Raw genomic sequence first — 12,214 nt, forward strand, 5'->3', positions numbered from 1 at the left:
GAAATGAAAAAAATTAATTATACTTTTAATCTTTCTAGTTTTAATAATGTGTAATTTTGTCTCTAAATTTATTTTATGTTTTGATTATGTGCTATTTTAGTTTTTAAAGTTCATCTATTTTTAAAATTAAATAAATTTATTTTTTTTGTTGATTTGAATATTCTATTTTAAATCCTTAAATTATTGTTTTTTTGTCAAAGATTTAAAGATTTAAAATAGAACGAAGAAATGAAATTGTTCCTACAAATGTTTCAGGCATGCCGCCTAACCTCACCAAGAAAGACCTGCAAGCAGATATAAGATGGGATACTTATAAAGACTTTTATGGTGGTTAAGTCAGTTCGGACCCAAAGGAATATGGTAGAAAGATGAACGTACTTAAGGATCCGCTTAGTATGTGTGCTTATACGGGAAGAAAGTGAGGAACCAACCCGTTCCCATTAAGGTATGATTTAGGCTTTTTATGAGGATTGTTGTGATTAAGGGAGGGAGTCATGTAGTTAGATCTATTAGTCATTATAGTTGAAATTCTTTTCAATGATGATCAACGTGTTTTGAGAGATTGTTGGGTTTAACAATTATGGTGCACTAATGCCTTTGAGATTGAAACAATATACAATCTCACAAGTCAATAATGCTTTAGTTGAAGAGGCTTGATGAAGAAGTTGACTAGGATTGTTATGTAGAAGTTAACTAGGGTCATTGTGTCTCGAAATTTAGGCTCTCTGTATTCAAATGTTTGCTCCAATGATAGACGTTAATAAATATATAATTCATAAATCAATTATATAATCAAATCGGTATAAATGAGAACACTAATAAAATTGATTAATTGTAATTGTAATTATTTGTATTCTTTAAAATAACAATAATAAATCATAAGATAAAAAGACTAAAATTAAATAATACTTAAATATTTTATTTAAAAGAGAAAAAATACAATTATCTCTACATATAAAGACTATAAAAAAGGAAAATACAAAATTTATCTAAAAAATGCTATTATCTTAATATAAAAAGGGAAATAGAATGTTTATCTAAAAAATGTCATTATCTTTATAATGAGAACCATAACAACAGAATAAAATATATTGTAAAAAATAAATAACACTTAAGTATTATGATTATTATATTTAAAATCATACACCACTAAATAAAAAAATACCCTAATAGAAAATGTGGATTCAAATCATAGACAGAAACAAGCTGAATTTCACAAAATCCATGACACCAAAATATTTTATTATTGTACATGCTTCAACAAAATTATTTGATTTTTTATGTATTGATTGAAACTATTGAAACACATCCTATCAAAATTCTTCAGAGTGTGTTTGGATATGTTAATTTAACTAGGTAATATATTTTTTATAGAGAATTAAATTCTTTTTTATTAAAAGTAACTATTTGGATATTTTAGTAAAAGAAATTCAAAATTTTAGAATTTTAAAAGTTGAAAGAATAAAATTTCAAATTTTATCTTGAATAGAGTGAATTACAAATTCTCAAAAGTAAGTTCTTTTCGTACTTCGAAGACATGAACGAACTCGAGACAGTCTTCAACCGCTTCGACGCCAACGGCGATGGTAAGATCTCCGCCGACGAGCTCGACAGCGTGCTCTGATCGCTCGGATTCGACGTCTCTCTGGAGGACTTTCGCTGCGTCATGGAAGACCTCAACACCGACCACAACGGCTTCATCAGCCTCACGGAGTTCGCCGCTTTCTGTCGCTCCAACGCCTCTGCCGACGGTGGATCTGGCGAGTTCCACGACGCCTTCGATCTCTACGACCGCAACAAAAACGGCCTCATCTCCGCTGCGAAGCTCCACCTCGCGCTCAACCGCCTCGACCTCAAGTGCTTCCTCGACGAATGTCGCGACATGATCAAGTCCATCGACGACGATGACGCCGGTTGCATCAACTTCGAGGAGTTCAAGACGATGATGACGACCTCCAAGAATCGCAGCGGCGCCACCAGTGGCTCCACCCATTAGCTTCGCCGTTTTTGTTCTCACGTGCGGACGCGTTGGAAACGGATAGCTTCAACTTTTAATAAAAGAATCCAAACACAAAATTTTAGAAATAAAGGAATTTAAATTAGAGCATTTGAAATTCTTAGAATTTAAAATTGCCTCATCCAAGCACACTCTCAATCAATTTAAAGTTTTGTGTAATTATGTAATAGGAATCGAACATGATTTTTTAAATGTTAAATTACTCATTTGGTCTTTATGATTTCACGAATCTTACCTTTTTTGTCCCTATAGTTTGAAAGTGATTTTTTTAGTCCCTATAGTTTATATTTTAATTTTCTTTTAGTCCCTATAGTTTTGAAAATGATTTTTGTAGTCCTTATAATTTGTATTTTAATTCTCTTTTAGTCCCTATAGTTTGAAATTGATCTTTTTAATCCTTATACTTTATATTTTAATTCCATTTTAGTCTTTACCATCAAAATATGAGTAATATTATCAATTACAATTAACTAAAAAAATATTAGCAAGTAATTCGTAACTAATTTATCGTAAGATAATTTGTAATAAAAAAAATAATTGATAATTTATAACTAATTTGTAGCTAATTATTTTTATATATTTTTTTGTAGTAAGGACTAAAAGGTAATTAAAATACAAATTATAGAGACTAAAAATATCACTTTCAAACTATAAGGACTAGAAGAGACTTAAAATACAAACTATAAGGACTAAAAAGAACACTTTTTAACTACAGGGACTAAAAGAAAATTAAAATGTAAACTATAGGGACTAAAAAAATTACTTTCAAACTATAGGGACTAAAAAGATAAGAATCATAAAACTATAGAGATCAAATGAGTAATTTAACTTTTTTAGAAAAGGTTTTTTGTAAAGGGACTTTTAATTTTTATAATTTTTAAATATTATTGTCACTATTAAAAATCATTACTATATTAATTATAGGTGTAAAAATAAGTCTAGACCAATAAGGATTGTTTTGTGATTTTTTTTCACTGCATCTATGAAATTATTAGAATTTAATAATCATATACTAACGGTATAAAATAGTTTTACAATAACATTTAATCATAAATTTGTGTTAACAAAATTTTGTAAAAGTATCATAAAAATTAACAAATTGATCATGTATGATAAATTGTGATTAGATAATGATGGAAAAATGATTTACCCATCAATGGACAACCTATTTTCTCACATATTAATTATAAACTAACGGAAAGATCAAATTAAACGAAAATTTATTTTTTAAAAAGGCTAAATAAAAATTTTAAAAAATAAATCCATAAATTAAATTAAAGGTTTTAGTTAAGAGAAATTAAATTGAAACTAAAAAATAAAATAAAGGACTAACAAAAATAAATTTAACCAATAAAAAAAAAGTAATGAGTTGATTGTTTAAATTAAAGGCAAAATTACAAATTTGGTCTTTCATTTTGTCTCCAATTTCAGATTTTGTCCCTCGGTAAAATTATTCACAAATTTTATCCTCATATTTAATCAAATAACACAATGTTGGTCTCTCAACCCAAAAATGGACATTGACCGATAACAACTAACGTTGACTGACACGTGTCAACGTTTGAGAGGTACGTCAAACAGTTCGTGATTTTTAACCCAATAACATTTTTACCCCAACCCTAAATGGTAAAATCGAAGTTGCAACTGCGGACCTGAAAATCTAGAATTGGAACCACGAACCGTAAAGGAAATCTCGTGTGCATGAGGTGTCACCGTTGATTGTTCACGGTGGTGTTCGTGTGCGTGAAGTGTCGCTGTTGATTGTCGTAGGAAGATGGAAATGCCTTTTGTTTGCAAGTAAGTTAGGTTATTTTATTGAAGTTTTGTTTATATTATAATGGCAGATAGTTTTGATCCATTTGTGGGGTTTGTTTGTTGATGTGGTCCATAGAGTGTTTTCCAGTATGAATTTGTGTTGATGTTTAGGGGTCCACGAGGTGTTTAGTGTTTTTTTTTTTGTTGTGGTGGTCCGTTATGTCTTCGTTGGTGGTGTGGTCTCGATTTTGTCTTTGACGGGGTGTGTGCTAATTTTTTTTTGTTGTGGTGGTCCCGATTTTGGCATTTGTTTTTGTTTTGTTCTGAAAACCTTTGGTGGGTGTTATTTTTATTCATTCCCTAAAAAATTCCCCTTCATCTTCATGTCATTGATCTTGGTTTGCAAATCTTTTTCCCTCAAGTTCAATTCATCAACCTTCTTCATCAGTGCTACAATGATCCTCTTCTGGCGACTGTTGGCAACTGAATTATGCCACTCAAAATAATTACACCATTTCATACCTGTAACCTACATGTCCAAAATAACCAAAAATAATCAACAAATAAATCATAACAACTTCCACGATATACATTATTCCTTACCTTGTATAGACCATAACCATTAAAATGCTTCCCTGGATTATCTTTAGTCCACGATGTCACCAGTGGAGCCTTCGGGCCTCTGAGGTGTACGACGAGGAACTCCTTTCCATGACGAGGTTTAGGGACGACACCTAAACAGTGAGTTTTAGGGACGACACTCAAACAAGACGAGACTCTTGCTTCGATGACGAGGATGGCGAGACTGCAAAACATTTTAGAGATTTCGTGGTATGAGGCTTTTTTAGGTTTTAGGGTTATCGTAAAAATTTTTTTACCACATTGAGTTAAAAATCATAAATCGTTTGATGTACCTCTCAAATGTTGACATGTGTTAGTCAACGTCATTGTTAACGATCAACGTTCAATTTTAGAATGGGAGATCAACATTACATGATTTGATTAAATATAAAGACCAAATTCATGAATAATTTTATCAAAAGATAAAATTTAAAATTAAAGACAAAATGAGGGATCAAATTTATAATTTTAAATAAATTAAAAGCGTGAAAGCCCATTTTGGAGGAAGCTGAAGCCGAACAAACAAGAAATAGAAGTGACGTGGTTTGTTCGAGATTGGAGAGGAAATTGAATTGCGTGAGTGAAAGTTACATCAACCCCTTACGAGCAAACCAATTCCCTTTGCAAGCAATCTCAGATAGCTCATTCACATAATCCCTCTCTCCGCTGCTTATCGGAATCGGTATGGTCCAACCGGCGCCGGCGATGACTCAGTTCCTCAACTCCGTCCTCTCCCAGCGCGGCCCCTCCGCGGTCCCTTATTCCGAGGACACCAAGTGGCTCATCCGCCAGCACCTCGTGGCGCTCACCACCGCCTTCCCTTCCCTCGAGCCCAAAACGGCGTCGTTCACCCACAACGACGGCCGTTCCGTCAACCTCCTCCAGGCCGACGGCACCATCCCGATGACGTTCCAAGGCGTCACCTACAACATCCCCGTCGTCATCTGGCTCATGGAATCCTACCCCCGCCACCCGCCCTGCGTCTACGTGAATCCCACGCGCGACATGATCATCAAGCGCCCTCACCCTCACGTTAACCCCTCTGGTTTGGTTTCCGTGCCTTATTTGCAGAATTGGACTTACCCTAGTTCCAACCTCGTCGATCTCATTCTCAATCTCAGCCTCCACTTCGGCCGCGACCCTCCTCTTTATTCCCAACGCAGACCTAACCCTAACCCCAACCCCAATCCCCATCCTCCTCCCAATTACGGAAATTCTCCCTCTAATTTATCATCTTCATCTTCATCTTCATCTGGCTATCCCCATGCCCATGCCCATGCCCACCCTCCTCCGAGGACTTACCCTCCTTCTCCTTACCCTGCTTCTTCTTCTAGGGTTCAGTCCTCTGAGGATCCTTCTGAGGTTTTCAAGCGCAACGCGATTAACAAGCTTGTGGAGATGGTTCATGGAGATGTTGCCGCGTTGAGGAAGACCCGGGAGGGTGAAATGGAGGAGCTGTTTAGTTTGCAGGGTGTGCTGAAACAACGCGAGGAGAGTCTCAACAAGGGTGTGAAGGAGATGCAGGAGGAGATGGAGGCTTTGGAGCAGCAGTTGCAGATGGTGTTGATGAATACTGATGTTTTGGAGGGGTGGTTGAGGGATAATCAGGGGAAGAAGATGGCCGGTTTGGAGAATCCCGAGGACGCTTTTGAGTGTGCGGATGTGCTCTCGAAGCAGATGCTTGACTGTACTGCTGCTGATTTGGCGATTGAGGATACGCTTTATGCGTTGGATAAGGCGCTTCAGGTGGGTGCTGTGCCATTTGATCAGTACTTGAGGAGTGTGAGGGCGCTGTCCAGGGAGCAGTTCTTTCATCGTGCCACCGCCGCGAAAGTTAGGGCTGCTCAGTTGCAGGCTCAGGTTGCCAATATGGCTGCCCGGAGTCCGCATTATGGTAGCTAAGACTCGCAGCAGTGCCATGTGGCTTGGTTTGTGGGTGGTTCAGATGATGAAATCTGCCATTGTGAGTACAGGACTACAGATGATTGGTATTTTTGTTGCTTCACTTTGAGTCTGTGCTTCTAGTCTATAGCATGAATTGGTCACCCTTACAATTACAGCCTTCAACAACTTTTGAAATTGTTAAACAGGGGCTGTACCATTGTTCTTATACAGACTTAATAATATGATTTTCTTGAAAATTTTGGTTTGAGGGGTTGTTAGCTCCAGCTTTCTTTTTTTTTTTTTTAGTTTTATTGTTTAGGAGAGTATACATGCTTATGGATCATAGATTGTTCCACCCTGTATTTTAAAACAATGGGTATATTACCATGGATATATATTTTTTTCTTCGTGTTTCTTATTTTCTATGATTGTTTTGCCTGGCCTGGCATGTTTCATATTGTTTATATGCAATAGTCAAATATCAAGACTGTTTCTAAAAAATTATTACATGGGAAGTGTTTGAGAAGAATTGCACACTTTGGTTCATGTGTAATTTGTATTTGACAAAGTATATGTTTACTTGTCTTGTGACTGTCAATAATTGAACGTTGGGGGGATTCTTTGAATTTGGTGGCTACCCATAAGGTCTGGATAGAATTGTCTTCCCTAGCTTTGAATGCCATTGCTAGCACCGGCTTGGACCAACGCAACAGTAACACTTTCAAATTAGCAGTGGTTTAAGTCAGCCCTAAGGAGGTTAAGTTTTTTCTTTTCTAAAAAAAAAGTTAAACCTTTACATCATGCCTGTAGCATTTGGTGTCAGGCTCAACGCTATTGTTCGGATGCTAGAATGCACATTTCTTGTAGCATGTAAAGAGTTTTTATACTGTCATTTAATTAGAAATTGTCTTTCAAATGTATTCCTGTCATTCAAATGCAAGTGTGTGATGGAGATACAATTTGTTTTGATTGTTTCAATTGTGCATGTACAGTTCCTGTAGTGTATTTGGCCATTGTTTAGACCAGAGGAATGTAAATGTGCTGCTTCAGAGTTCATGAACATATACGCTGTCCAAGTTTGACATGTTCAAGAAAAGGGAATTTTGCTTTGTTATTTCTCAAATATTATCGCTTTAATATAGAATTGTTAGTTTGGCTGAATTTATTTGTTTTGTTAAATGGATTATATTGATGCTGGACCAATGCTATGCAACTTGACACAGATGTATCGTTTTCCATTTATAGGGGCCAAAATATGTGTATGAATTAGAGATCCCTGGATTATATCTAAGTTAAGCACAATTCATTTCATAATGATTTTCCTTGCTAGGAATTTTATTTTCACCCTTTCTACTATGAAAAGTGCTAGTAATACATTCTAATACACTCCTTACTAGTGGTTAAAAATTATTGAAAACTTGTGATTTTATTTTTGAATAGAACTTATAGAATTTTGTGATTTTAAATGAATTTCAGTCAAGTGTGTTTACAATAATGTGTTGTTCGTATTATACTTTTCATCTATTGCATAAAATTAAATGGAAGATCAGATTAAGAGATTGTTCATTGTAGACACGGCCAAACAATGTTATGACCCCCTCCTTCCCCTTCTCCTTCGTACCTGTAATGACAGTGGAACAGAGGCAGAGACAGACAAATATGTTGGTCTTTTTTTATTCTTTCCAATTGATTGCCGTATGTGCATAAATATTGATTGCCCTGTGGGACTGTGTGGGACTGTTTGTACCTATAATGAAATAGGAAGAGAGGTAGAGGCAGACAAATAAGTTTTATTCACCAAACCTTTGCCGTTCTACGAGACTTTCATTTTTTGTATGGCAGTGCCACTCCTTTGTCTGCATCCCCACTGATTGAGAAGTGTTTTCCTTGTCTAAATTGTTTTCACTTCATATAGTTGCTTTTACCACTAAAATGATGAGTTGATTGATTGATTCTTGGATTGCTTGAAATAAAATTAAGGCTTAAATAACTATTTTGATCTTTATAAAATAAGATTTTTTTTTTGTTACTTCTTTAAAGTTTTTTTCTTGCGTCCTTGACATAGACCTTCCAATGGAAATCAACAGTTTATGGTGTTGGATCTTACATAGGAATTCAGGATTAGCGTACCACATAGGTCTTTAGTGGAAAAATTCTTCTTCCTTCGATAAAGCATGAGGACACTATTTCAACAATTTTGAGCATGTTTAATTTGCGGTCCAAGAAGTTATACACAAATTTCAAGACCAAATCCAATGGTTGGATACAAATGCAACATAAAAGAAAGGGTGGGAATGTTTTTGCAAACCTCAGTTTGGTTCATATGTCCACGATTATCTAAACATGTACTTAGATGTTGCATTTATTTGTATGTGTTTTACTTTATTTTGCCATAAAAATTAACGAAATTCAAGAAAATCATATTAAAAGCTAAAATACCATTTTGTTTCATTAATTAATTTTAAAATAGTGACAATTTTTAACCACCATAATCTTCTTTAAGAAAATTTTGAAAATTATAAATCTAAAATCTTTTATCTTCTCATTCTTCAAACTCAAAATTAATTTGAATATCATAATGTTTCTTTGTTTTTTAAATCGTTTGTCCATATTTATTTTATTTCTCTATTTCTTCCTTCGTCGGGCTAGCCCGCCCTGCATAGGGCTCACCTGGCCTGCATTGACAGCGGACTAGGCCAACCCATCCCACACTCTTACATGAATTTAAAATATTGGTCCGCTCCTGTCTCACTGACCAAACGGACTGATACGCTGGCCTATTTTTTATTTTAAAAAAATCAATTTTAAAATAAATATATTTTTTTCTCTTTAAAAAATAGTCAATTACACTCATATATATATATATATATATATATATATATATATATATATATATATATATATATATTTAGAAAAGTCTTAAGAAATCTCTAACATATACTTAATTATAAAAATTTTAACACAACCAAATAAATTTTCAACATAAATGCAAAGAAATTTTAGATTGAACTTTTAAGATTAATTGAGTTTGAATTGAGCTTAACTGGTAGTTGCGGGTTTGTAGGCCAATTCTCGAATCCCGCATGTTAAACCCGCATAGTTCACGGATTATGCGGGATGGACCAAAAATCCTATATAGTCATGATTTTTTTTAAAAAAAGAAAATTAGTCCATAATCCGTGCGGATCGGTCCATGGACCTGAACCCGTTTACCCATCCCTAGTTGTGATTCAATTTGTAAACCTAATTTTTATACCAGATCTATATTTTTTATTGTAAATATTATTAGAAATTGTTTGCGATTTTGAGGCATTCTCCACTCATCAACAAACTCGAATCTGAAAACTTGAAGCAAATGCATATCTGAAATTGCATTATAAGAGTGCGAATATGTTTAGATTTGGAATTACATTGTCTAAGTATGCATTTGCAAAAGACTTCATCATTGTCGTGCTCAAAGTATGAAGGGAACTTCAGTCGTGTTTGCACCCCTCATAGCCCATGTGTTGTTTATGATGAGGAGAAAATCTGCAAACGTGAAGTAAGTCAAATGTGGAATCAAGTTACAGGAGTGCACGTGTGCAAAGGACTTCGTCATTATCGCACTCAAAATGTGAAGGAAACTTTGTCGTTGTGTTTGCGCATCTCACCGTCATAAGGTTGTTTATCACAAGATCACCATCCACGGTGGAGCACGAGGTATTGTCATCGATGATGCACCCACCATCTCTAAATCAAAATCAAACATTTTCTCAAAGACCAAATTGTTTTCTAGCCTAAAGTTCAAACATTACCACGCTCAACGTTGTGGTTTAGAATAATCATGCCCTTTGATTTGAGGAATGTGACGGATAAGGCATTATTATTATCCCTTTGATTTGTATAATCTTCTATTCTTAATTTATTTCCTCTGAAGTGAACATTATCATAACCGTCAATTCTGTTAGAAGTTAAATTGAACATAGACTTATAATCATGCAGAAAACCTCAAATTTAACAATCACACGTGGCTGATGACTGATAACTTCTGTTTGTAATAAGCACTAATGATTTTAATCTTTATCGCCACACATTGCAAGCTTTGTGCAGTTAGGATTTCAGAACCAAAGTCCCGAAGCACAGAGTAAAGCACGATAGTGCAAATGGAAAAGAATGAACGAGGAGAGTGAAACAAAGAAATTGAGTAGCTTCCTAGTTGCTAGTTCCTACAAAAGGTGAAGAATCCACTACAAAGCAATGTCCACTAAGATTAACATGGACTATGGAGCGTAGCCAAACATCATAGTCCAGACAGATGAAGTCTTGTCACTCCAGGTATTCAGCAAGTAGTTAAGTACCGTGTTTCCAATTTCCAATTCAGCAATTTAAAACCCTTCACCTCCATTTCAACAAACACCTCAGAGGCATTAAAAAAAAAATAAGAACTCATTTTTTCCTCATTACAAATAAGATTGAACTCCAGACAAAATGGAAAGGAGATTACAGTGTACTAGTGAACTCAGCTACAACAAAAGAAGAAGCAAAACAAATGCTGCTGCTAAACAGTACTAAGCAATGGTAACCTTGGCACCGGCTTCTTCAAGTTGCTTCTTCGCATCTTCAGCTTCGTCCTTCGAAATCCCTTCCTTGAACTTCTTCGGCAACCCTTCTATCAACTCCTTCGCCTCTTTCAGCGCCAGGTTAGTCAGCGCCCTCACCGCCTTAATCACCGCGATTCTCGCGTTGCTCGGCACCTCCTCGATCAACACGTCGAACTCCGTCTTCTCCTCCACCGCCGCCGGAGCGTCCGCCACGGCGCCGACGGCACCCGCGGCGACGGCCACGGGGGCGAACGCTGCCGCGGAGACGCCGAGCTTGTCCTGGAGGAAGTCGACGAGGTTCTTGGCCTCCTCGAGCGTGAGTCCCGCGATTTCGTCGCCGAGCTTGGTGATTTTCTCCGGTGCCTCGACGGCGGAGACGACGACGACGCGGGCGCGGCGCGTGGTGGTGGCGCGGTGGGAGAAGTTGGGGAATTGGAGGGAGGAGGGGTTGGCGGAGAGGTGCGTAGGGTAAGAAGAGGAGGAGGGTGTAGGATAAGAGAGGTTGCGGAGGGAGAGGGTTGTTAGTGTAGTTGAGGCCATTTTGTGAAGAAAGGTTTCAGCCGGAGAGAAGAAGGAAAGTGAAGCCAAGAAGATAGGATAAGGGGATTATGAAGATGTGCCTTGTGCTCCCTATTACCATATTACCCTACCTTTCTGTGGGAAGGAAGTTACAGTTTTTGGTTAGTATAAGGGTGGAAGTGGAAATTAGAAACTGCAATTGTCGGAAAGGAAACTATTTTATTTATTCTCCGACATGATAGAGGTGTTTTATTTTATGAAAAATTATCAAGATTTGGTTTTCCTTTCTCATTTTTAAATTATTACCTAAATTTTAGTCTTTGAAGTTATTATTTATAAAAAAATAAAATCGATGTTTGAGAATTTAGAAAAATATATAGAATTTACAATAAATATTTTAAAACTCAAAGACAAAAATTAAAATTTGGTGATTTTTCAAGACTAAAATATCCTTAATTGTTATTTTTTAATGGATGTATTTAGTTTTTTCGTTTGAGTAAGTTTTTTGGGGGCAAAGGATTTTTTCGGATAATTTGTTTTTCTTTTTTTAAAAGTAATTTGTATAATAAGAGATTTGATTATGTTTGTTTGAAATTTTTTTATCTGAAAAAATTAAAAATAAGTATCAAAAGATTTATAATAACTTATGAACTTAACCAAAGTTTGTAAGCTTTTCTTAGTTACCACTTTCAATCCCTACATTCATGTAACATCACTAAGGACTAAAAAAGTTCAACAACTTCTAACTAATTAAAGATTAAGGACTAAAAGGCAAAAAAGTTTATAGTCACACATGACAAGTTTCTTGTAAATTTTAAGAAATCTTTGTGTACTTGTC

General features: G+C 35.7%; 2 protein-coding genes and 1 pseudogene across 2 annotated transcripts; 2 read left to right on the forward strand and 1 right to left on the reverse strand.

Moving 5' to 3' along the window:
- Positions 1-257: 257 nt before the first annotated feature.
- Positions 258-1,996, forward strand: LOC114380251 (annotated as a pseudogene).
- A 2,904-nt stretch (positions 1,997-4,900) lies between these two features.
- On the forward strand, positions 4,901-6,700 carry LOC114380484 (protein ELC-like). Its single transcript, XM_028339563.1, has one exon. The coding sequence runs from the start codon at positions 5,078-5,080 to the stop codon at positions 6,293-6,295; it is 1,218 nt and encodes a 405-aa protein (XP_028195364.1). The 5' UTR covers positions 4,901-5,077; the 3' UTR covers positions 6,296-6,700.
- Positions 6,701-10,499: 3,799 nt separating this feature from the next.
- On the reverse strand, positions 10,500-11,447 carry LOC114379122 (50S ribosomal protein L12, chloroplastic-like). The gene has a single exon (XM_028337708.1). It carries the CDS (start codon positions 11,395-11,397, stop codon positions 10,825-10,827), a length of 573 nt encoding a protein of 190 aa, XP_028193509.1. The 5' UTR covers positions 11,398-11,447; the 3' UTR covers positions 10,500-10,824.
- Positions 11,448-12,214: the final 767 nt, after the last annotated feature.

This window comes from Glycine soja, chromosome 12 (assembly GCF_004193775.1).
Source record: "Glycine soja cultivar W05 chromosome 12, ASM419377v2, whole genome shotgun sequence".
Lineage (NCBI taxonomy): Eukaryota > Viridiplantae > Streptophyta > Magnoliopsida > Fabales > Fabaceae > Glycine > Glycine soja.

Coding starts and splice junctions, on each gene's coding strand:
- LOC114380484 (XM_028339563.1), top strand. CDS start 5,078: ATGGTCCAACCGGCGCCGGCGATGACTCAGTTCCTCAACTCCGTCCTC.
- LOC114379122 (XM_028337708.1), bottom strand. CDS start 11,397: ATGGCCTCAACTACACTAACAACCCTCTCCCTCCGCAACCTCTCTTAT.